This window comes from Rhinichthys klamathensis, unplaced genomic scaffold (genome assembly GCF_029890125.1).
Source record: "Rhinichthys klamathensis goyatoka isolate OS25496 unplaced genomic scaffold, OSU_Roscu_1.1 h1tg000296l_1, whole genome shotgun sequence".
Classification (NCBI taxonomy): domain Eukaryota; kingdom Metazoa; phylum Chordata; class Actinopteri; order Cypriniformes; family Leuciscidae; genus Rhinichthys; species Rhinichthys klamathensis.
The window spans coordinates 2,411,378-2,437,433 of record NW_026606815.1 but is presented as its reverse complement, the minus strand read 5'-3'; the positions used below and the strand labels follow the sequence as shown (position 1 = coordinate 2,437,433).

The 26,056-nt window shown below is 40.4% G+C and overlaps 2 protein-coding genes across 2 annotated transcripts in view; one reads left to right on the top strand and one right to left on the bottom strand.

Annotated features, from left to right (window-relative positions):
* Nucleotides 1-3,716, top strand: part of smn1 (survival of motor neuron 1, telomeric) — a 43,806-nt gene extending 40,090 nt beyond the window's left edge. Inside the window, exon 9 of the mRNA XM_056270001.1 lies at nucleotides 3,589-3,716. The gene's annotated coding sequence lies outside the window, so the exon portion shown is untranslated. The remainder of the gene's footprint in view (nucleotides 1-3,588) is intronic.
* Nucleotides 1,594-24,213, bottom strand: LOC130103705 (nitric oxide synthase, inducible-like). The gene is made up of 25 exons (XM_056270002.1): nucleotides 24,139-24,213; nucleotides 23,956-24,057; nucleotides 23,610-23,758; nucleotides 21,872-22,034; nucleotides 21,678-21,769; nucleotides 15,531-15,672; nucleotides 9,579-9,718; nucleotides 9,254-9,428; nucleotides 9,060-9,161; nucleotides 8,720-8,914; nucleotides 8,159-8,241; nucleotides 7,910-8,054; nucleotides 7,688-7,792; nucleotides 5,606-5,655; nucleotides 5,345-5,519; nucleotides 5,106-5,226; nucleotides 4,935-5,013; nucleotides 4,190-4,380; nucleotides 3,917-4,083; nucleotides 3,597-3,807; nucleotides 3,398-3,485; nucleotides 3,145-3,266; nucleotides 2,282-2,430; nucleotides 1,911-2,105; nucleotides 1,594-1,822 (listed from the first exon to the last, which is right to left on the bottom strand). The coding sequence occupies exons 1-25, from the start codon at nucleotides 24,196-24,198 to the stop codon at nucleotides 1,784-1,786; spliced, it is 3,240 nt and encodes a 1,079-aa protein (XP_056125977.1). The 5' UTR covers nucleotides 24,199-24,213; the 3' UTR covers nucleotides 1,594-1,783.
* Nucleotides 24,214-26,056: the final 1,843 nt, after the last annotated feature.

The following is a 26,056-nucleotide window of genomic DNA, read 5'->3' as shown; positions in this document are numbered from 1 at the left end:
AATATCGTGCATATTCATTACCGCGATTTATCGCATTACCGAATACCGGCACATGTCTAGACCCAACACAGCCACAGCCGTTCGTTGCTCTTGTTGGTTGTAGCGCTGTCCTATTGCGTGCCGAGGGATATTGAAAGACAACCGTTTATCCCGCCCCTCGGATTGAGGTTTGCCAATTGTGAGTTCCCAGACCTAACATCTTGATGTAGGTCTGGCTTGCCAGGCTAAGGCTGAGCAGCTGATGCAAATGATTGCACGCCAATGTGCATTTGATTGTTTAGTTTCACTCGAAGTAGATTGGCCTCTCTAGCGATATTCCAATTCGTCGGTCATGACGTACGACTCGGTCATGACGTACGAGGGTTACCATATGTAACCGAGACATTACCTGACCACAATCTAACCCCGACTAAGAGTCCCACACTGAGTCGAACGGCGTCTCGTTCCTTTTTGAACACTTTCACTTGGGAATAAGGTCTCTAGTGTTTAACTACCTGCTGCGCAGCAATAACTAAACAGACTCCAGACAATGCCTTTGAATATGCTTTAATCACGGCCGGAGGATCTCAGACAAATTTCAGAGAGAATCCCCCCAGCAAAAAGAATACAACAGTTTTTCATAGGAAAAGGAGCATAGCAAAGCGGACATGATACATTACATAATTTCCCTACAATTTGATTGGTTTTTCATATGCAAACCCTTCTGTTACTAGGTAGAAGCAAACTCTGTTTTCTTGATTGCTTTACTTTGTTACTCAAAGTCACAACTTTATAAACCTAGACATCCGTCTAGTTTAATTTTCCCTTTTGTTATATTCGGACATGATTCAGACACACGCACCCTGACTGAGTGTTTTTGACCAAAGGGTTTTGAAACATTTAGGATTCAAAAGCATATGAATGTTATTCCTGCAAGAAAAATAAATGTTAGTTATGATTAATTAAAAAATCCATCACAGTCTCTATTTTGCACGTTTATCTTGCAAAGTTTTACCAGAATCATTTTCAAAGTATACTGGTTCTCTTTTTTCTTTTCATTCTCGTTCACTATCTTTCTTCTCTAGACTCTCTTTCTGCTTGTCTGCTACTACCTCATCCTGATCCACTTCGGTTGAACCTCCTTACAAATTCCACTCATCATGATGTCACAACAGTTTATAGAATGTTCATAACCTTTTTGTTTCGTCTTTGTTAAGTCATGAAAGAATTTAAAGAGACATTTCAATGTTTGATTACCTAGATGTTATTAAATGTGTTTATTATTAATTGATTAGTTTCATTGAGTTTAATTGCACTTAATTTGATTGACCTTTCTTACTTACTAATGTCATCAGACCCCCCCCCCCCCAAACACACATACATACACATTTTAGCAGGAATGAAGAAACATTCCATTTCATCATAAATTATTTAGAAAAGATTATTAATACAAAAAGAGTATACACTATCAAATGCTGTTGGACAGAAGAAAAAGTCATACAGCACATAGAAGACATTAGATAAAAATCTGAAGTATCGTTCAGAAACAATTGCGCTCAATAAACTAAAGCAAAGCCATACAATTTCCTCTTAAAATAGAGCATTTTAAATCACATCACAGCCCACCTATTATAAGGATATATGAGTAATCAATCCTGTTTGATGTAAATAAAGAAAAAACTATTTACATCAGTTTAAAGAACATAAATTCTAAAACATTAGAATCACATTAGTTAAATTTAGTTCCCAGTATCAAAGCTTGTGGTAAAACTGTGATTTTACTTTACATGATGCAGCAGATCTATTAGGCTCCAAAAATGTCTTCATGATATCTCTTCTCCACCTGCCAACAAAAAGATTATGATGGTGTGAGTTCACTGGTCACAAAGCAGTTCATACAAGGACATGAGGATTAAAACAGTGAATCACACCTTCAACCTCTCTAGAAATTCTCCAGCTTCTGTGATGGTCATGCCTGTTTTATTCGCCAAGATATCTTGCAAAGTGCTAGAAACATCACGGGCCATGTTCATGCCACCACAGACATACAGATGACCTGCATTCTTGTGTAGAACCTCCAAGGCTTTTTCAGATAGCTGCTCCCTCAAGACATTCTGCACATACATCTTTTCCAAACAACACAAGCTTGGTTACAGACAGAAGACACAAACTGATACCAGTGTAAGCGCATCTGATGAACAGTAAGAACAGACTGAGAGAACCTTACTGAATTTTGACACACAAAGTAAATATATAATTATTTTGAGTATAGTACAGCATGAACAGAACTTTAGAGATGTACCTTTGGTTTACCAGGTTGGCGAGAATAAGCTGTATTGACATTGTCCAGAATGCCATCAAGTCTCAACTTCAGAGTTTCTACTTTATACAGATGGTCTGTTTGTGAATCACGACATCCAAATAGCAGTGTCATAGGAGTCATTTGCAGACCTACAAATTTGTCAATTAAAAAAGGCAATACATTTAGAATAAAAACTTTGAGGATTTTAAATACAAATAACTACAGACAGTTTTATTTTAACTTAAATACAGTACCTACAAAATACAACAGTACTGTTTAAAAGTTTGGGGTCAGTAAGAAATCTTATGCTCACCAAGGCTGTATTTATTAATCAAAAATACAGTAACAACAATAATATTGTATAATAATACAGACTATTTTGTCTTTGAATATATGTTTGAAATGTAATTTATTGCCGTGATGGCAGAGCTGAATTTTCAGCATCATAAATCCAGTCTTCAGTTTCACATGATCCTTCAGAAATCATTCTAATATGCTGATTTACTGCTCAAAAATGTTTTATATTATCAATTTTAAAAACAGTTATGATGCTTATTTTTTTGTGGAAACGTGATATTTATAAATGTGAAATTGAATTTTTTTGAAACAATTTAAAAGTCTTTACTGTCACCTCTGATCAATTAAATGCACCCAAGCACACCATTTTTTTTAACTTTTTTTAACTTTTTTTTTACTTACTGACACCAAACCTTTGAACAGTAGTGCATTACTGGTTAAATAAAATGCTGGATATTGTGATAACTGGTTTGGATCGATATAACCTCTATGTCTCAAGGCAAGAGTCATAGAAAGCTTTTGTGTCTAAATTTCATGACCTTAAATTCAGAGCTCACATATAATACCTGTCTTTTTCATGTCGTGAATGCGCTGTTGCCAGAAGCTGCGGAAAGGAGCAATACCACTGCCAGCCCCTATCAGAATAACTGGAGTGATGGGGTCTTCTGGGAGATGGAACCCACTTGAGCTGAAATAATGAGCAGTAAACAAGTCAAGTTTTCTATATTATTAAGATATGGAGAACAGAATGTTAAAATGCCTTTATAAGTATTTAAATGAGATATTCATATTCAGCATTTAACTATCTATCATCAGTACCGGTGAACGAAGCAGGGAACTGTGTATCCTCGTTTGATGGTGTTAAGCCATGTGCTGCAGGTGCCATAACGCATTGGGCCCTCTCCATCTGCGATACAACAGAACACAACGTTATCCTTACATCTCACGTGGTGTTTGATTATAAAAGAATGATCCAATGTCTTTGTTGTGTATGTTTTCTACATGTTTAGTCTCATACCCTGGGTGTGGTACTCCAACACAGACACTGTGAGGTGCAGCTCGTTTGAATGACGGTCCAATGAGGAGCTGACAGAGTACAGGCGGGGCTTGAGCAGAGGAAGCTGGCTGAGAAGGAAGGCGGTAGGGACTTTTAGAGAAGGAAATTCTACAAGCACCTCCAAGAAGGTGGGCCTGTAGAAATCTTTCCATGTAGAATATTCCTGGAAATCCTATGGAAAAATGGTAGAATACTGTAAATGTTAATATGTGTAATTTAGAATAAAATCATAAACAAATGTCCCTTTAAATTCTTATAAAGAAAGAATGTAACGCAATTACCGATGCAAGTGCCTCAAGTCGTTTGCGATCCTCTTCCTGACCAGCCACTGTAGAGAGTTTGCGCAGGAGGCTTTGTGAAGGTGGAGTTGTGACATCAAGGAAGTATGTAAGAGCCTGGACCAGAGTGCAAGCAGGGATACATTCATCTTTCTGCCATCTCATTTCCACTGAAAGACAACACAGGAAAGAGTCATAACAATGAGCTTGGATTTTGGGCCTCTTCTCAAATATACTTGCATATAGTTTATTATTACAGCCATTAATGATTGTTACCAGGGCTAGAGTCAGAGAGGGACTCCAGGTGAAGGCTCTGGTTAATAGGAGGGGCATCTGGGAGATGCTTCACAATACCATCCACCAACTCTGCTGAATTCTCTGGAAAAATCCCCACATGATCTCCAGGGGCAAAGTTCAAGACCTCTGTGTTTCCATCCGTCTTCAGCTCAACCAGGATAGTAGAACGACTGAAAATAGAATAAATAAGTTGAAAAACAGCACTGTCAAATGTGTACAAGCTCAGCTGACAGTGAATGTTCTCATAACTGTAGCTAACATTCTGGCAAGGTTCTCTCAAAGTTATAAACAAATGTTATTCCAGTAACATTAGGAGAATGTTTATTAGAAAATGTCTGGTCTTTAATAATGTTCTCAAAACATTAACATAAAACAATATTTATACATTTCTCATTGAACATTTTTATTAAACATTTTAGTTGGATGTTCGTCTAACATTTTTTTTTTTACTAATTTCAGAATGTTCAGGAAATATTCAAAAATAACATTCACATAATAATTGCAAACTGATTAAATGGAATTTTCCCTTAATATTCACATAACCAAGAAAATATATATATTTTTTAAACATTTAAAAAGAAGAACTAGACGTTTTGAACGTTCAGAGAACAGAAATAACCTTACTATAACGTTACTGCTATAGCTAAATGGGAATGTTAGCAAAATATTCTTAGAACATATTTTTGTTAGCTGGGAGTTAGGTAATGAAATTGTAGATTCAAACCTTGACTGATCGCTCTGCAGATTCTGCCTTCTTTTCAGCGTCATAGGAAACACAGTTTTAGAGTGAAGAGCAGACAGTGCTGTAGAAACAGAAGATTAATATGTGTAAATACTGTATTAAGGAAATAAACTTTTTTTTTCAGTGTTTTGATAAGTAGAGGTAGAGGTTTACCTGTAATTCTGTCCAGGGCACAACTGTCATGCTGCACTCTGTATCTCTGTGGGTCCCAGCCGTCCAACTGTTGCTCAACACCCTTCAGCTGTTTTTTAATGTTAAACTCCACACACGCATCCTTAAAAACAGAGATATGCCATTAATTTGTTGTACACTACTGTATTAGTAGTAGTATAAGATATATTTGAATCATTGAATCATTCAAGCACAGAGGGAATTATAGAAACCTCACCAACCTTAAAAGCAGTACAAGCCCATGCAGAGAATGCCTCGTCCTGCCCATTAAGTTCATCTCCCTCCCCTGTGGCAGTCAGACGCTTGGCCCCCAGCTCAGCAAGCTTGTCATCCACAGCATGGGCAAAAGCACAGAATTGTGGGTACACACGTGAGCCAAGGCCAAACACACTGTACCTGTATAGAGAAGAGGATATCAGGGCTCCATGTTCTACAAGAGCATATTGACAGGCGATAAAAGTAAAAAATCTTAGCATACAAACCTGAAATTGTTTTTCAGGTTTTGAAAGTTGAAAAGCTGCTTCCTGAAGCTCTGAGGGAAGAAAATATTAGTCAAAAATCAAATTTTGAATTCCTTAAACAAAAGATTTCTAAGTTAAAATAAATGCCATTCTTTTGAACTTTCTGTTAATCAAATAATGTATCACAGAATGATGATATAAAAAAAAAATATATACAAAAAGCACATTTTCATATTGTTCTAAGTATAGTCTCATTGCTAAGCAATGTTTTGGCATAAGTACATTTTTGTTTTTATAAAAAATAATTTATCATTTAATCTGTGTCCCCTGATTTCATGTCAGCCCTGTTACCCTCACCAAAAACCCTTGTAAAATAATGTTAAATTCCAGAGACATCAATTCCAGGAATTTACATCATCTCTCAATCATGATTCCAACAGTTAAAATACAAGTAAGTTTCTTTCTCTCTCTTCTATAATGTTCTATTTTTGATGATTTATGAGGTTTGACTTGTTTTTGCTTAAAACAAGCACAATTATCTACCATGGGGTAAAATAAATTATCTTATTTCAAATGGAAACCAAGAAAAATAATATTAATTCAATTGGAAAACAAGATTATTTTTATTTATCCCATAGGCAGATCATTTTGCTTTATTTAAGCAAAAACTCACTTAATTGTGTTTTCTTAATTGTAATTGTGACAAGATATAATTTCTTGTCATTTTACTTCTCTAGTAAATGCTTCTTGATTTAAGAATTTTGTGATATTTGGACTGGAAACAAGACAAAAATACTGAGTAAGAAAATCATTTTTTTTTGTGCAGTGTGCATCTGGTAATTAAAGTAGGCCTATTAACTATTTAAATAGTTTTTTTTTTAAGCTGTTGTTGTTTGGTTTTAATGGTTCCAGTTGGTTTTAACATGTCAAACCAACCAAACCAGTCATTAGACCATGAAAAAGATCAGTATCAATAAAACAATTATTTTTTTCTTTTTATAATCCATAGTCAATAAAGCATCCATGTAAGTGCAATTACAAACAAGAGCAGTAAGATGACTGCAAACCCTCGCCCCAATCTTGCAATGTTCAAGAAAGTGAAACCAAATTTCAGCATCAAGATCTTGGTCTTCAGATGATCATAGGAAGACCAAGATCTGATCATCTTCCTTGCCAAATAATTGAACCAGATCTGTATATTTTAAGTTCTGTGAGGGGACATGCTCACACACAGACAAACAGATGGGTCTAATTGCAATACCCTTAAAACATTAGATCTCTTAGAAATGTAATGTGCTTCACTAATACAACTACCAAGTGAGTGCAAAACAATATAATGCCATTTAAAAAGGTAAAACTTTACAATATTATGTAAACAAATATGTGAAGTATATGCTGAAGAATGTGTCCTGTCAGTACTGTTAATATGACGTCAATCCTGTTTCTGTCATTATTTTCATAAAAAATATATTTGAAATGGCCTTCCAATTTTTTCTTAATTGACATCTGATCACCCTCCAAAATGTGTGTTCTTGGTCATCTGAATGACAAATATAAGATTTTTTTTTTTAAACAATCCCGGTGAAAAGAAGGAGTAAAATTACTGCTCATGTGAATTAAAATAGTATAATGCTTCTGTCTGTAACAGGGATGACAAAAATATCAAAACATGAGGTAGATGTCTTGGCACAAAGATGGCACAATAAAATTTCTTGTCATTTTAAGCTGTCTTCATTTCATGGATATTTAAAAAAAAAGATTAAAAAATAAGATTAAAAATAGTTTAAACTTAAATTAAATTTTTCAAAGTTGAAAAGGCACTGATTTCATGGAATGACCCAGCTGCTGAATATCACATTTTAATATATATATAATATATATATATACATATATATATATATCAAAATAGAAAACAGTTAATATGATAATATTTCACAATATTAATGTTTTTTTTCTTTATATTTGATCAAATAAATGCAGCCATAAGAGACTTCTTTCAAGAACATTAAAAAAAATCTTAATGACCCCAAACATTTGAATTTATATTATATATTTCTATATATTATAATTTTAATATAATTATTTAAAAAATGATACCCATACCACTCCATTTCCCGGACTTTCTCCATTGCCGAAAGTACTGGTGACCACCATCAGAAGGCTCTCTGTCTCAAGCTCACTGAAATTATAGTCCTCCATGCATACCAGCTGTATTAGAAATCAAGAATTAATATTAGTTTTGAATCACATTTTTGTTGATGTTCATAAACTGCACTATTAATAATACAACATTTGAAAGCATTTTTCAAAGACAGCATTTCTTACCCTGGTGTCGAAGGCATGGTTGAGCATGGTTTTCAGTTTTTTGGCAAAGGTCAGTGACTTCCCTGTTTCGGTGGCATAGAGAACAGTGCAGTGCACTCTCTTGGCCATGACTGTATTGATGAGCATTTGAGAAAAAAACACTGCTCTAAGAAGAAAGAACACAACCATTTTTATGTAAATGCCATTGGTCGTTGGCATTAATGAAGTACAGTGTTGTTTTGTTTGGAGAAGCTGCTGGTCTGTTAGTACCTTATCAGTCCTTTGAAGCTGACCTTACATCTCCGAAATCCTTTCTTCTCATCTTTCCACTTGTGTGTTAGCCATGCATCAGCCTTCAAAAAACACAAAAACAGCACATATACACTATATTTACACTGCTAATGTCAAAGTTTTCTTTAGAAACAACTGACGCTTTTGACCATGCGTCAACATCCAACGCACATGGCACCCTTTAGCGTCAATATGAGACGCTAACCCTACCCCAGACCTAAACCTACCCATAACGGAAGCGTCATCTAACTGACGCTAAAAGCGGAAGCCTCATCTAACTGACGCTAAAGGCGTTAGATGACGCCCGAGGATCAGCGTCATCTACCTGACGCTAAAGGGTGCCATGTGTGTCGGATGTTGAAGCATGGTCAAAAAGTGTGAATAAGATGACGCCTTGGGATGAGAATGCGTTGCATAATATGCTGATTTGGTGCTCAAGAAACATTTCTTATTTTTTTCAATGTTGAAAACAGTTGTGCTTATTAATACGTTCCACCCCTTCTAAAAATATGTTTGATTTATTATCAGAAAGTTTGATACCTGATAATAGAAAAATGGAGAAAGGATGTAGTTGAGCATCTCCTGATGGTACACGGGGGTGAGGGAGCCAGACATGGGAGGGACCAGCCACACCCAATCAGCTGGACAGCCTCCACGCACACGAACTTCTGTCTCCAAGTGCTGCATGAAGGACTCGCTTGCTGAATGGTGGTCCGTGACGGTGACCTTATTTTTCTGCACAGCAATATAGCAACATAAAAATCTTTTTTCCTAACTCTACTTTTAATACGTTTTATTTCAGATTCAATAACAGTGAGATGATCTTAAATCAATTTGCATATCATTATTTCAACAGTACAAAAGTAGAAGGACACTTTACCTGGTAACTATGAATTACTGCAACATTAATAGCCACGAGTGCCTGGTCTTTCCACAGTGAAGACAGCTTGCGTGTTTCTAAGCCCATTAACTGTCCAACGCGCTACAGGACATAAAGCAGTAAAAGCAAAACATAAATATCAAAATTATCAAGGTGTGCCAAGCTACCACCAAGAGACAGTGAACATGAACTACCTCCAGAACGTTGTAGCGCTGGTTGTCACAGAAATCCCGCACTCCAATCTCTGTGCCCATGTACCAGCCGTTGAAAGGACATGCTGTGAATTCCAGACCACCGATTTCCATTAGCATGTTGGCTACTGCAGGAACTGCATACCACTTGAGGTTTAGATCTTTGAACCATTCATACCTGGACAAAACCAGATCACACTGTTTAATCAGAGAATAAACTGTAAACTGTAAATAAACAGATACTTTTCTCAAACTATAAATCTTTAGTTATTCAAATTTAGAAATCAAATATATCTCCCTTTTCTCTGAAATGACCCAAATCACTTACTCTGGATGCTCTATTGGGACCTCCAGAATCAGTTCTGAAGGAATATCAAAAAGTTCAGGATCCTCTCCATTCGCCTGCAGGACTAGTGGCAGCACATCAAACTGACCATACTTTGGTTTCCATCCTAGCTGAATACACACCTATAAAAATAGTGCACAATTTCCAGCAGTTATATCATGTGATTATTTCTTAACAGAGGCAAATGGTTGGCAGATGCCATTTAAAAAAAGGTACTAGATCATATAAAGCAGAAGACATACAGTATATCGATACTGGTTACTAACGTAACCTCGGTTCGTTCTAGAAGAGGGAACGAGTATTGCGTAAGTTTAGCTTACGCTACGGGAAAGATTCATCTTCTCGAGATATTGAAGCCAAAAAATTATCCTTAATTTTGTTGTCAACGCAGTGCAGCAGCTAGCAGACCTAGAGCGGGCATTCTAGCGCGCTCATAGGCTGCTCTGGGGGAACTGCACAGCCTACCAGTGAGCCCGACGTGACGTCACGTCCAATCGAGGGCGCGAGCGTCCTAGCCCGCCAGAATGGGCGTGGCTTAGCGTATATAAGCAGGGCTTTTATTGGGGATTCTCTGGTTTTCATCGACTGAAGCGAAATAGCGCTTGTGGCGTTTAGCACGGCAGGTTACGCAATACTCGTTCCCTCTTCTAGAGAGAACCGAGGTTACGTTAGTAACCAGTATCGTTCTCTTACGAGAGGTTCTCTCGTATTGCGTAAGTTTAGCTTACGCTACGGGAACCCATTGTCCACGCCGTGCGCGCCCACATCCACCTCATGAGTCACTTCTGTGAACCCAGAAAGTGGGAACAACGCGCATGTACATAAGCGCAAGCATAAGCGCGAGTACTATTAGCGTATAAGCGCGTGTAAACAAGCACTGACAGGCAATACAGAGCGGCCGTGTGTGGCCGGTGTATAGGCATATAGCACATAACCTGAAACAGCGCAGCTCAACCAGAAGAGCTGAATTCACGTGAGGGTAGTCTGCGCATGATAGTATGGACAGGGCTAGCCTCTCACTTAAACAGACAGCAGTTTCGCCTGCAGGGCAGGAACTTCTAGGTTATAAAACCTGACAAAGGTGGACGGGGAGGACCAGCCTGCCGCCACACATATATGTCTTGAATGGAAATTCCACTTGACCATGCCCACGACGAGGCCACGCCTCTAGTGGAATGACCCCTGATGCCCGAGGGGCACTGCAGACCTTTTGCCGTGTAAGCGGCTGCGATTCCGTCTACTATCCACCTGGACAGGCTCTGTTTCGAGGAGGCGAGACCTTTAGCGCGCCCACCGAACGAAACAAACAGCTGAGAGCGACTGAATGGGGCGGAGCGCGTAATGTACTATCAGAGCTCTGACTGGGCAGAGGAGATTCATCACTTTCACTATCGGATGCTGGCAGAGCCAATAGAGAAATGACCTGTGCTCTGAATGGGGTGCCAACCACTTTGGGAACATAACCATGTCTAGGCTTGAGGATGACTTTTGAGTCATTCGGGCCAAACTCAAGACACGACGCGCTTACAGACAGCGCGTGTAAATCCCCCACGCGTTTGACTGATGACAGTGCGATCAGAAAAACAGCTTTGAGCGACAGGTATTTCAGGTCCGCTGTGTCCAAGAGTTTAAAGGGGAATGCTTTCAGGGCCTCTAGGACCAGTGAAAGGTCCCACACAGGAACCGGGGGGGGGGGGGGGGCGGTTCATCCTTCTGGCTCCTCTGAGGAAGCGGATGATAAGCTCGTTTCTGCGTATTGACTGGCCATGCATTGATTCAGTGAATGCTGCGGACAGCCGCCACATAGACTTTGAGCGTGGAGGGGGATCTGCCCCTATCCAGCAGCTCCTGAAGGAAACTGAGCAGCCGCGGGACCCCACACGTTCGCGGATCCAGGTTTTTGTTAGTGCACCACTTAGAGAACACAGACCAATTCACGTAGAGCCTTCTGGTAGAAGGTGCTCTAGACCAGGGTTTCTCAATTTTTGCCTACTGCGACCCACTTTTCTTTTGTATGCCAGTCATATGACCCACTTAATAAATCAATAACTGAAATGCCTCTTTAGATCTAGGCACCGTAGGCATATGCTTATTATAATTAATGATAATCACGAAAACACACAAACATTTTCAATAATTAGGCAGACTATGAGGCAAACTGATTTTTTTACTCACGTTGATGTGATAGCCTACTTGAGACTGCCGCTATGAAATGATCATATCCAGACGCGGTGGAATTTGAAAAAAGTGTGACTCGTAGTGTCGCACACAAATAACTGTTGTCAGCCTATTCCTGCTTTTTGTTTTCGTTGCAGTCACTGTTGAAAATCCCAACTCACAAAGATAGTAATGCTAAATGGGAAGAGAAACTTCGTTGCACAATCTGCGAGTTGGTTTGAATCCAAGGAATGAAAATAACCTCATTGGAGGATTGGCTACGTTTACATGCACAACTTTTGTTTCAATCGGACTGAATTCATTCCAATTGATGAATCTGAATAGTGTTTACATGAACGCTAAACGTGATCGGGTTAATGTGCACGTTTATATGTCACAAGATTCAAATCGAATTGTATTTTTTTGACATGCGCACACTGCACGAATATACAGAGTTTCCTGCTGTTTGCGCATACTAACTATTCTCTTACATTGGTTCTTTATTTGTTTTAAACAGCAGACTTAATATTTATCCATTGCTGGTCATAATTTGGAGACAATGAGCATATGAACCGTTGTGCCATGCTGCTTATTTATCACGCAGTAAAAATGCCCAGCACCCAAAACCAGTCATCTGTGAATGAGAGTCTGAAACAAGGACTGGTTGGACGTTGTCCTGCTCCACTTCACAGATGCTGAGTGAAAGGAGAATTTTAGAATGATGGTACGCTCATTTATACGACACTTTACTCAAAAGGAAGAACAGCTCGTTCAGCGCGTCATACATCATTATGCTATGCGCAGTCCTTTAGTTTCGGTTTTCAATCCGATCAAGCGTTTATGTCCTCCCAGTTGGATTAGAAAAGGAATAAACCACCCCTTTCAATCGAATTGAAATTTTATTTGGATCGAGCTCAATCGGATCGATTAAGGTGTTTACATGAAGGCTTTTTAGACCGATTGAACCGTCAATGCGTTTACTAACGGATTATTTGGATTTGGTTGCATGTAAACGTAGCCTGTTGCACTGAGCCTTTTGTGAAGCCCACTTATTGGCTGTGCCGGTTAACACAGAGAAAGTCTCGCGACCCCCTATAGAACGAACAACGACCCACTAGTGGGTCGCGACCCACTGGTTGAGAAACACTGCTCTAGACTGCGAGATTGTGTTCATTACAGCGTCTGGGAGGGATACCCGTTGATCACCCACACGTGTAGCGACCAACGCTCCGGGTGGGGATGCCAGATCGAGCCGCGCGCTTGAGAGAGGAGGTCTGCTCTCAGCGGGACAGGCCATGGGGCTGTCTGTGACAGCCGCATTAGCTTTGGGAACCAAGTCTGGTTCTCCCATCGCGGGGCTATGAGGAGCACTGAATGGCGCGTTTCCCTGATTCTCTTGATCACCTGTGGTAACAGAGATACAGGAGGAAATGCATATAGCGGATGGCTGGGCCACGTCCGGGCAAGCACGTCCCTTTCCTTCGAAAAGAACGTCGGCCAGTGAGCATGTCTTGTGACGCAAAAAGGTCGACTTCCGCTTTGCCGAAAAGGCGCCATAATAACTGGACTGTTTGGGGGTGCAGGGACCATTCTCCCGGGGGAACGTTGTCCCTGGACAGTCTGTATGGGCCGTCGTTCAGGTGACCCGGCACATGTGCAGCTCTCAGTGAGCACAGATGGTGCTGAGACCAAACGAGGAGGCGTTCCGCCAGATTGCAGAGGTTCCTGGATCTGACGCCGCCCTGGCGATTTAAATAGGACACCACAGACATGTTGTCCGAGCGGACTAGAACATGGTGGTCCTGAATGAGCGGGAGGAAGCGTTTCAGCGCGTTCTCGACCGCTATCATTTCCAGACAGTTTATATGGAGGAGTTTTTCCCGGTCTGACCACAGGCCGAAGACTGGTCTGCCCTCGAGGGTGGCGCCCCAACCTGAGTTGGAGGCATCCGTCGAGATGACCTTCCTGTATGAGACCGCCCCCATAGTCACTCCCCTCTGGTACCAGTCGGCCGCTGACCAGGGCTGCAGAGCTGTGAAACAGCTCTGAGTCACTCTGATCCGCTCGCGACCCGACCTCCAAGCTCGGTGTGGCACACGCGTGGCCAGCCAGTACTGTAGCGGGCGCATACGTAGTAAACCTAGCTGGAGTACCGCCGAGGCTGAAGCCATCAAGCCTAGCATCCTCTGGAAACGCTGCTCGCCGTGAATGACATGGCCAGTTGCCGGACACAGCGCGCGAGCGCTGTGTAGACAGGCGAGCCGTCATGGTCACTGAGTCCAGTTCTATTCCTAAAAAGGAAATTGACTGACTGGGCAGTAATGAGCTCTTGGTCCAGTTGACCGTGAGACCCAGGCATTTCAGATGGCTGAGAAGCGCAGTTTTGTGAGATAATAGCTCTGTCTCTGACTGTGCTAGAATCAACCAATCGTCCAGATAGTTAAAAATTTGCACGCCCTGAGTTCTCAAGGGGGCGAGAGCATCCATGCACTTCGTCAAAGTACGGGGTGCTAGGGACAGGCCGAACGGCAGGACAGTCTATTGATAAACCCGATCGTCGAAAGGCGAATCTCAAGAATGTCCTGTGACGGGGTTTTATCTGAATCTGGAAATAGGCATCTTTCAGATCGACAGATATAAACCAGTCCCCCTGGCGAATGTGCGCGAGGAGTTGTCTGGTTGTAAGCATTTTGAACGGTCTTTTCATAAAAACTTTGTTCACATGCCTCAAATCCAGTATGGGTCTGAGTCCCCCGTCCTTCTTGGGCACGAGAAAATAACGGCTGTAAAAGCCTGACTTGCTCAGAGAAGGTAGTACCGGTTCTATGGCCCCTTTGCACAGCAGTTTTGTTATTTCCGAGCGAAGTAGGTGTGCTACTTCTGCTTCTACTGTCGTCGCGGTCCGCGCTCAAAATCGAGGGGGGCGGCGAGCGAACTGTAACGCATAACCCTGCTTTATAGTGCTTAGCACCCACTCCGGCGAGTGCATCGCGGCGGCGGCAGGCTCCTGCGGCCTTTGTGAACGGCGCTTCTTTTTCCTGCGCGGTGCAGCAAAGGGCGGAGAGATAGCTTCGTCCTGGAAGGCTTCGAGTTGAGGCCGCAGGGTCGACATCGGAAGATCCTCACAGTGCTCACATCCTCCCGAAGAGAGGGCAAGAGCAGCATGTTCCTGTCCCAGGCAGAGAGCGCATATAACGTGGCGGTCTCCGACGCTGAGAGGGGCTCTGCACGAGCCGCAAGTGGACCGAGGCATCTTGAAAAAGACACTCGTGCTCTTTTAGATGCTCGGATTGCAAGTGAGAAAAGGATACAACGCCGAATAGCGTAGCTCGCTTCGGAAGGCTGAAGTTGGCGAAGGCGGCCGGCTTCCTCAGTCACTGTCCTAACTTGTCGCTGTTCAACGGAGGCGGCTTCTCAAGGTCCAGCGATGCGAGCAGCTTCGCTGAAGAGATGAAAATCAGAGAATCAGCCTCCGAGCCCCGCTTATATACGCTAAGCCACGCCCATTCTGGCGGGCTAGGACGCGACATGACGTCACGTCGGGCTCACTGGTAGGCTGTGCAGTTCCCCCAGAGCAGCCTATGAGCGCGCTAGAATGCCCACTCTAGGTCTGCTAGCTGCTGCACTGCGTTGACAACATATACAAAATTAAGGATAATTTTTTGGCTTCAATATCTCGAGAAGATGAATCTTTCCCGTAGCGTAAGCTAAACTTACGCAATACAAGAGAACCTCTCGTAAGAGAACTGTCCTCCTCAAAGCTTCTATTTTAATTACCTGTGTAAACTCCACACCTGCTGGGTCCCCGATCACACTGCCATTTTCCATCTGATAGCCAGCATACTTTATAAGCTGACCGTTCCAAACACGGAAATCATGATCTCCATCCGTTCTTTGAGGAAACACAGTGATGACAGACCTGCCAAACCCAAAGGATAAGAGGAGTTCCACAGTTAATCAAAGTCAGAGTATAAATCAAAATCCAGTTTCTTCACACACTGTCAAAAGTGTTTTCACATTATCTGACCTTTTAAAATTACGTTAACTGGTGTAATAAAATATAGTCGTATAGGCTATATGATTCAGTTCAGTTCGATAAAAGCAACATGTTCCCACATTAAGTGCATTTTTAGATTGACAAAACATTTTATTTGTTAATTTATATAAAGGATTAAATAAGACTTATTTATGGAAGTCCATTCCCGCCACATAAGAAAAATAAAATCGAGCATAAAAAGTCCAATTCATTGAACATATTCTGGTGTGTTATTATGGACATATCATGAACACCGCCACCCTCAGAATATTTTGAAAAAGCATGGCCATGATTTCATTAGAAAACGAATTTATCTAGCCTTATCGGATCAATGAGCGTGCAAGTCAGCAAGTCATAAGTTCGACTAAGTTATGTCATAACTTCTACTTTTAAAGTCATAATTTTGATTTAGTAGGCTAAGTCATAATTTCGATAATTTTTTATCTCATAATTATGACTTAAGGGTGTCATCATTTTTCCTTTATGTGGCGGGAATGGGCTTCCCCATACATTTGACCATCAACTGACACCAGAGAACTTAATTTTATTATTATTATTATTAGTAGTAGTATTATTGACTTCATTTTATTATGACCTAACTTATTAACTTAAAATCTCAGGTGGTAGCCTACTTCAAGTAAATATTAGGTCAGAGGTTCAGCTCATGAAAAAGTCGGGGAATCCCTGCATTTCATGTAGCCTAATGCCTTGTTTATACTCGACGCGTCCGCACGAGCGCGAGTCTCCGCTGACTGCGCGCGCACCTCTCCAAACGGACGAGGCGTTTATACTTGACGCGCTCGCCGTTGTGCTATTCTGTGAAACGACAGGGGGCGACTCGGAGTAATTCTCCTCTAAACCACCAGGAATCAGCAGTGAAGAAGTAGTTTGCCGTTTATTAGTAGTTTATTAATAGCTGATTCATATTAAAAGAGTAATAAATGCAGTAGGTGTATTGTACTTTCTTGTACAAACTCGTTAAACAACTGAAGCCTTATTGAAGAGTGTTTAAACCTTAATTTCATCAGCAGGGCTTACTTCTGCTATTGTAGGCTTATTTTATAAATGTAAGCAGTTACTTTAGACAAGTGCAAACTGGGTGCTTAATGCAAATGTGTTCCTATTCACAAAATGAGAGGCTTTTATGGTCGCCCATCAATGCAAATGTCTCTGTGTATAAAGGATCATAAACATGCTGGTACAGACGTACCAGTTCGGCCTGATTCGGCTCGAAGTCGTTCATCTTCGGATGCGGCGCCGCGCGCGATGTTACAAAAAGTGCCGTGCACACCGCCAGGCGAAATGGGGTCTTGCGCACCCAACGCGCACGACCGCCCACACCGCAATTACGTCATTTTGCCGTGCGCACCTTCGCGCTCTTGCGGACGCGTCGAGTATAAACAAGGCTTAAGGCCAATTTATACTTCTGCGTCGAGTGTACGCCGTAGTGTACGGCGTAGGCTACGCACGTAGGCGACGCCGTCATGAGCATTTATACTTCTGCGTTTAGGTCTGCGTTGCTCTGCAGTACAGCGCCGAAACGCTAGTTGGCGGCGGAGGGTTTTAATGTTCCACTGTGTTTAGATTCCTCGCGGCAAGAAGAAGAAGATTCCTCGCGGCTGTTTTGAGTTTAGGTTACTACAAGCAATGGCGACTGAAAGAGAGCAGATCATGTTGGAGTTGGAGCTTATCGAGGTGGAAAAGGTAAATTTTTAGTTTTTTTAACAGTTTCGCTGTACTAAGAATTTAAAAATGGCGGGCGGTGCAGAAGAACACGCCGGAAATGCATAGGAGGAAACGCGATGCTACCAAGCCGACCAATCACAGATCTTGCGGTCCGCGTCGTCGCGACGTGTAGTTACATTTTTGAGGAGGTGCGCGTCAGGTTACGGCGAAGGGTACGGCGTATGGTACGCGTCTGTGCGTATGCTACGCCGTACCTACTGCGCGCACCCGACGCAGAAGTATAAATTGGCCTTTAACGGTGCGTGTCCACTGGCGCGGTGCGAGCGGAGCGGAGCGAGCGTTTTCAATTCATTCCTATGGAAGTCGAGCTTCACGCTCGCGCATTGCATTATGGGATTGACAGCGGACCGGTGAAAGCGTTGAGAGCGTCAAAAGGTTGGGCAGGGCTGCGTTCAGCCCCGACAAAACGTTGCAGAAACAGAAACGGTGATGCGTTGAACACACTGTTCTGATGACGCAAGTGTTGCAACTGTCTATGGCAGCTGAGAAAGGCCATTCTTTGTGTTCTTTGTGAAGAATTTTTGGAGCCTGATGAAGTCGGTATAAATATGTGTTTAATACTACAAAATATACCCGATGTTACAGTTACTGCACTTGCCGCCCAGAACACAAGAGAACATCCCAATCGAGTGAAAACATTTGTGGAAACTGAAATGGAGGCACACATTTTACCTAATTCAGACTAAAACACATCTATTCAGCCTCACATACTGACTTTATTTGTAGTTCATACTGTTTTAATACCCTGTATTTTCTTTCTCATTTTTAGGAAAAGCACTTAATTACCATTGTTTATTTCTATACCAATTTAATACCCTGTATTTTCTTTCTCATTTTTAGGAAAAGCACTTAATTACCATTGTTTATTTCTATACCAAATGTCATACACTTGCAATGAAGCTAAAAATATAAACAACTACATCATTATGTTGATATCCTATATTACAATAAAACTTACGACAAACATGTCTTCTAATATCCTAATATCCTCAGTTGTTGCGTATACCGAGCTGCATCGAACACACTAAATTACTTTCCTTGAACCTTGTGCAGTTCACTTTAATACCGCTTGCTTTATATACATGTTGCTGCTGATTGGACTGCAGTTCTGACACATCCACCAAACAAGAGAAAACGCATCTCAAACCCCGTTGCACACTGGTGCACGCCGTTTCCAGGAAACATGACGTTCAACCCGGAAACCGAAGCAAAACGTTGCGCACCGTTTTGAACTTGAACCACTTTATGCAAATATCAAGCGAAAAATGCGGTTGGCAGCCAATTGATGTGCGGTTTGGGATGTGACGTCTGTTTTGAGATTTTTAAAATATGCCAATTGTGCCGGAGTTTATGCTGGATTTAGTGCGTAAATAATTTTGTTTACAAATTAGACGCTTTGCAGTTGTTATATGTTAAATAATTCATTTTGGATGTGTTAATTGACCCTTCGCTAAGCCACGCCCGAAAACCGCCACTGGCCAATCGTGGCTTAGCAACCGTAACTAGGCGCGGGAGGTCTGTCAAGCTTTCGAGCGAGGGAAACATGCCGACGCGTTGTGCGTATGGATTGTGCAAATCTGATACCCGGTATTCTAAAAGTTTGGACGGTGGGGTGGCATTTTTTCTCTTCCCGAAACCTAAAAGCCAAAGGGGAGAAATCCCGGGCGTGGATCAAGCAGTGTGGAGACCAAGCGTGCCGCACAAGCCCTCAAAAGTGAAGCCAAAACGTCTCGATCGCCCCCCGGTGACCGGTCCTAGTATAGGTCATAAGCCCCGCCTCCCCATGTTATTCAACGGGACGTGAGACCAACTAAATAATTAAATTACACTTCACATATCTTTTTTCTGAAGATAGTTTCTGTCATTTACTGTAGTTTCTATCACGTTGATTTAATTTCCAGTGTTTGTTTTTAAAATAAGTTAGTTTTTAGTTAGTTATTTGATGCTATAAAAACGGTGCTGTGACATCATGATTGACAGCTGTGATTGACAGGTTCTCTGTGTGAAATAGTCACTGAAGCACGCACAGACTTTTTTTCATAATGTTGACTATGTGGTCAGTGGTTGTATTTACCTTATTTTAACGAGGTACTGCAATCAGCAGACATCATTGGAGAGGTACGGAGCAGAGACACAAGGCCACTTAAGAAAAGTGCAGGGCGTGTGCTTGCGATTGATTCAACGAGAGTGAGGGCGGGGCCTTGATTTGGCGGCTTTACTTCCTGCTCACGACTGCGCATGACTGGTCCCGAAAACGCTACTGCGCAGACTCAAGTTCCAAAATGTCAGCGCCATATCGGGACACTGGCGGCTTCAGTTCTCTCCAATGGAGAAGAGCGAAGAGGCGTCGTCCATCTTTTTTTACAGTCTATGGTGGAGACCCATTCACAACTAAATGTCGACAGGATTAACAAAAAAAAAAACGCCTATTGCTTGGAAATAATGGCGGTTCTTTGTTCATAATGCATATATTTGAACGTAAAATAAGACGATTAAAGGCAAGACGGAGGCTCACTGACATACTTTAAAATATGTTTCAGCATTGTGTTAATCGACGGCGGACGGCCTACTAACGTTAACTTTACCCCTGTAACTTTACCCCAATCCGATCGCGGCTCTCCCGGTGTTAGATTGATGGATAAACTGTTTGATTTAAATTGATTTGATATTAGATTATTTTCACATTTCACTTACTCTGCTGTGCATGAACATATCTGTTCAATTTGTGTGTTTCCCATTTGAATGGTCTGCTAAGGAGGCGGCTGCTGCTTGCGCTGGGACTAACGTTATATGCTTTAGCTTCAATTTTGATGAAATTATTCTCTAATCGGTTGCATATTATGTCGTGGATATATCCCTCGAATGCATACTGCTGTCCCTTTTGTCTTGCTCTCTCAGATATTTCACTTGTTCGCCAAAAATGACTAAATATCTCCTTGGGGATGTCTGACACCGGTGCATTCACACTGTAATAGACGTGGCAGCCGCGAAAGCTTGACAGGCGTAGCAACAGTAACTAAGGAGGGCGGGGCTTAGCGAAGGGTCAATTGTGATTATACTGGCTGGGTTTATAAAAGTTTATAAAATTGACGGGATATGCTTGGGTCATTGTAAACAAAGCTTGTCTATTTCCGAATGTAATTGCGTGCATCTCTGATGATTATACTGTGTGTATGTTGAAAAAAACATAGATTAAACACACTCGCAACAGACACACCCCAAAGCGGAGACGTTATAGCGTTGCCTGCGGCAGTGAGCGGAGTTTTGCGCTGTAGTGGACACGCACCGTATTGGTGTGTTCACACCGAACGCGAATTTAATTATTTGCGCGAGTAGATTACATACAAAGTCAATGCAAAGACGCGAATAGACGCATCATTGTCTTCGAATGTCTTCCGCGCAAGTTGAAAAATTTGAACTGAGCGAATGTTCAAGCGTAACTAGACGCGTATTTGACGCTCTATTCGCGTTCGGTGTGAACACACCATAAGTAGGCTATTCAAATGACGCGAATGTGTACATTTTAATGTGTGTGAAAGACAAAAGCCTTCCAAAGACAGTAGGCCTACATGGTGGAATTTATTATGTTGAATGAAATGACTCACTGAGTGATAATTCAAATAATAATTAATGTGTTCGTCAGGAGTCATTATAGGCCTATGCAATGTTGCAATGTTGAGAAAACGCTTAAAAGTGAAATGATTTCTGTAACTCCAGTGATCAAATGCTGTTTGTCTCAGTTTTCAGTGATAGGCACATTAATGGCTGGTCTGTGTGTGCAATTCCTGAAGACTTTCTGAATGTATATAAGGCTTGAATGTAAAAGTAGGCTATTTTAGAAAAGAAAATTAAAAAAATTAAAAGTAGGGAGAATCAGTAAATTATAAATCATTACAGCCATTGAGAGAATAACATGTAATCGTGTAATAAATAAAAACGTACTGCAGTCTGATTATTAAGGTAATATAGTAATTACAAGTAGGCCTACTTAATTTTTGGAATCTGATTAATTAATTAATTTATTTATTTGTATCCATTTATTTTTTTATTTTCTTTGGTCCTGGCATTACTTGCATTGCAATCTTTCTGCCTAGGTAAATCTGATAATAATGCAATTCTTGCAATAAATACATTCAACTCACCTCAAGTTTCCTCCATTGGTGGCATGATTAAGATGAGTGCACAAGGCATGAAACATGTCCTCGGCAGTCTTGCACTTACGCGCATCGAAAAGCTGCAGAAGAGATGTAGGCTATATTAGTATAAAAGCACAACATGGCTTTGGAAGTGCTAGCTATGATCTATGTAAAAAAAAAAAAAAAAAAAAATCTCAAACCTGTAAATTAGTCCACTGGATCCTGCCAATGCACCTCGGCGCATTTCTCCACGCCTGTTTGGACCCAAAAGCGAGTTCATCTGTAGTGAGTGAGTAGGACCCGGTCAGGGTGATCTCCAGTGTGACAGTTTCAATCCGATCCTGGAGCTCCGTTGGATTGGGGCTGCACAAAAGGTAAAATTGAGTTATTCACCTTGTAATGTAAACCGACTGTTACATTTCCATCCCTGTTTGTTAAGGAAAATAAATATACTTTTTTACTATTTTCAGTAACCCAATAAAAAAAAAGAAATCAATTATTCTACTTGTCGGTTTCCTGAAACCTCTCACATAAGGAAAGTCTCTCAGAGTAAAAATGAAAGTAAGGCAGTTGACAGCAGGGCCGGCGATTGCTATGCGAACTAGGCGATCGCCTAGGGCGGCAAATGTGTTCGGGGCGCAGGCGCCCTCTAGTGTCGCCCTTTGCCTACTTCCCATTAATCATAGAATTAGAATGACAAGCGAAATAAAACATGTTTATTAAACATGATCATCATAAGGCGCCCCTCAGCCACATGTTTAATTACTTGTCAACTTGATTATTAGATTGAATTGATGATTATTGTCGATCATTTCCTAATGGGGGTTGCGTGGCGTTACGTTACGTTAGGTTAGGCAAGGCAAGTGCTGACGCGTTGATCGATAATGAAGCGGTCTAAACCCTCTGGTGCACACTGCACAGGGAAGAAAAGGAGAAAGGAACAAGATAAAAAGAGAGCCCAGTATAGAGGTAAGTCTTCTCATCTCAGCCATTAAGGTGTCAAACGAAATAAATTTACTTAGTATTGTGCAAAGGCATGTACTGGCCATCGGGACTACCGGGAGATTCCCGGTGGGCCGACGTGCTTTTTGGGCCGATACATCTCGAATACTTTTATATATTTATTTATTTTTTGTCTGAACGGCCCATAAAACTCGTACATCGGCGGCCCATTCGTTTTGTTTTGTTTAATTGGTGGCGCTGGGTTATAACTTGCTTTCAAGTATAGAAATGTACAAAACTTATTTGGCTATGAAAGTTTCCTTTATTTTTATTATTGCATTTGTTTTACAATATGGCTATTACTGTCATGGGATTAATATTATAACTATTATTATGCAGTAGTGTAATGTAGACAGACACTGTAACAAAATAATAATAATAACCTTTATTTTATAGCCTAAAGCGCCTTTAAAAGCAGCTTCTCAAAGCGCTGTATAGGCCTAAACAATGGGCAATTGTTAAAAAAAAAACACATCAACAAGTGAATGCAAGTTAAAAAAAGTATGTCTTAAGTTGACCTTTAAAAATGATTACTGGGCTTCCCTAAGTTCAAGAGGCAGAGAATGCCAAAGGACAGGTGTTAAATTCATCAATCTGGTGCACTTTGAGAGTACAAAATTAAAAGCTCCAATCCATATTCAGTGTGCAAATTTAACGGAGAGAAAATTAAAATGCACAAAATTTTCTTAAACCCCCTTAGCCTTGTAGCAGCCCATTAGATTAGTAATAATGGTGGTAGAAATTGTAATTTATCTACAAGTTACATGGTCAGATAAAATGTATTTGTACAATGCAAAACTCAATCTCGCCTAGGGCAACCAAAGGGCTAGAGCCGGCCCTGGTTGACAGTATCATGAATGTATTAGAATACTTGTCTGTAATGCTTAAATTAAAAGTTAAATAATATTTTTTTATTAGAGAATACATTGCTCCTACATTTTGAATGATTTGTAGTACTGGTTGATGAAATCCACTGCCTGTGTGAGGATGTCATCTGAGGAAGGTGTGATTTTGGAATGACCGCGTATCAGAGATTTGGGATTCATTATGGAGCCCTTGCAAGTTTTTGAATTGCAGGGCGTATTCTGGAATAAGATATAAGAATAAGTAATTTTTCAAGCTATATAAAACCTCATTCACATTTAGATATCTGCATAATATCTAAATAATTCCTATCATGTTAAGCTTAAGAAAATTGTTGAAAAAAACTCATCAATCCTTCATTGCTACACCACAAATCTGCTGTAAACATGAAGTTATTTTGATTACAATTTAAAGATACCTTAGCTGCTCTGTGATGCAGTGTATCTTGGTGGGTCGAGCCATCCTTATAGTTTTGCAAATGAACAGCGAATGGACATCGAACTGCGCGATCGACTGCTAACTGCAAGTGTGAAAAATGTATATATTATTTAAACAGAAGGACACAATAATTAGTTTGCAAAATATGAGATGCTTTACTAACCTTAGACTGCAGAGTTGGGTTGTCTTTTACAATGGTTGAGGTTTGGACTTGTTTTCCCATCCTGCTGAAAATGTTATTGCAACCAAATCTTAATAATGTCTATGAGATTTACGTATAATTTTCAATTACAGTGTTGCTATAACCTGACATCGAAAATGATGCAGAATAATTACGATAAAGAGCAAAGACGGTGAAAACAAGTTAATGAAAGTTTTCATTAAATGAATGAAAGAAAGAAACACAAATGGAGTATTTACCTTTTTCAACTGTAAGGTTTCTGTCTCAGTATCTAAACAGCAGTAGTACATCTGTTTCACATTCTGGTCTGTTTTAACATCCTATTATATAGTCCAGTTAAGGATGCCACACTGGGCGGATCCTTGCCTCCTGTATAGGGTGTGAGCTGTAATGGATCCCAATCGAAAGCACCTGTAACTGCATTCCTTAAACAGGGAAGTACCACAAAAAAGTAAAAAAAATCCTTGATGGAAAGCAAGATTAATTAAAATTGACTTCCTTTTTCCTCAGGAATATAAATAGTACATGATCACTTCACTGTTAATTATTTCCCTGTTAAATAACAGGAAATTACTGGCCGCAGGGTTACCATTAATTTCCTGTTATTTTAACAGTTTATTTCTGTTAATGTTTTTTTTCACAGTGCACTCCCCGTAATGTTTTTCAACAGGAATTTACTGTGAATCACAGAAAAAACAGGAAACAACTGGCAGCAGTGTTACCATTATTTTCCTGTTAAATCACCATTTGTTTTATTTTCATTAAATATTGTTAATTATTTTTAGCATATAGTAATGTGTACCACTGATTGTTATAGACATATTCTAGCTTGAGTTAATACAAGAATAGGCATAATCCATCAGATAACACTTAAGCGAAATAAAACGAATAGTTCTGTGTGGAAATTAACTTTTTTTTATTGTAATACAAACACTGAAAGGTAAATACTTACAAATGTAGGCACACATGGATCAGACCAATAACAGAAATAAACTGTATATCATGTTCATTGCTGACATCTGTGGTCGCTGGACGGAAAATAACAAATGTGTCTGTCTTAAACTAGCAAAGACAATTGCGTTTGGCTTTGCGCTGCGTCGGTGCAAGATAAGGCCCTAAACCTCAACATTTAATGTTCCCTGAACTGCTAAAATTCAGCAGCTAAAAAAGAAGTAGAGAGACTTTCCTTATGTGAGAGGTTTCAGGAAACCGACAAGTAGAATAATTGATTTCTTTTTTTTTATTAGGTTACTGAAAGAAGACTATGTAAAAAACAACAAGAACAATCTAGTACTTAAACCGTATGATTTGATTTCCAGCATTGCAGGCAACAGAAAACCTTTTGCTGGAAAATAAACATATTAGACAATTAAATAGATTAGAAACAGGCAGACATTAACATTATGATGTGACTATGACAATTGCAGGACAATGTGGAATTATAGAAATGTATGTTGATGTTCTATGTAGTTGTAATGTGTAGTATGTTGCATTTTTCCATCAGCTTCGCAGTGCCATTTTCAGTTTTTTAAAGATAACCGATGATACTTACTTATGTAATAGTTTGCTCATCAATCAATACCGTGTGACACAGATTTCTGACATTTCTAAAATCTTATCTGTTTATCACCAGTCTTGAAGCTCCTTCTGTAACTTCAGATTGGCTTTTCGCCAATCTGATAGACAAGAAACACAAGTGGGCATATTTAACTGATAGACAAGAATTTGTTAAATAAACATGTCCATTCCAGCTGGATTGATGGCAGATGAATTTAAGAGACATTTCCGTAAATGACATTTCCTCATTTTGCAGTCTTGTGAATTTGAGTTACATAATTTCTCCATGCTCAAAAAAAGCAGACAATGCCATCTGATGACAACATTAAACAATGCATCTCAC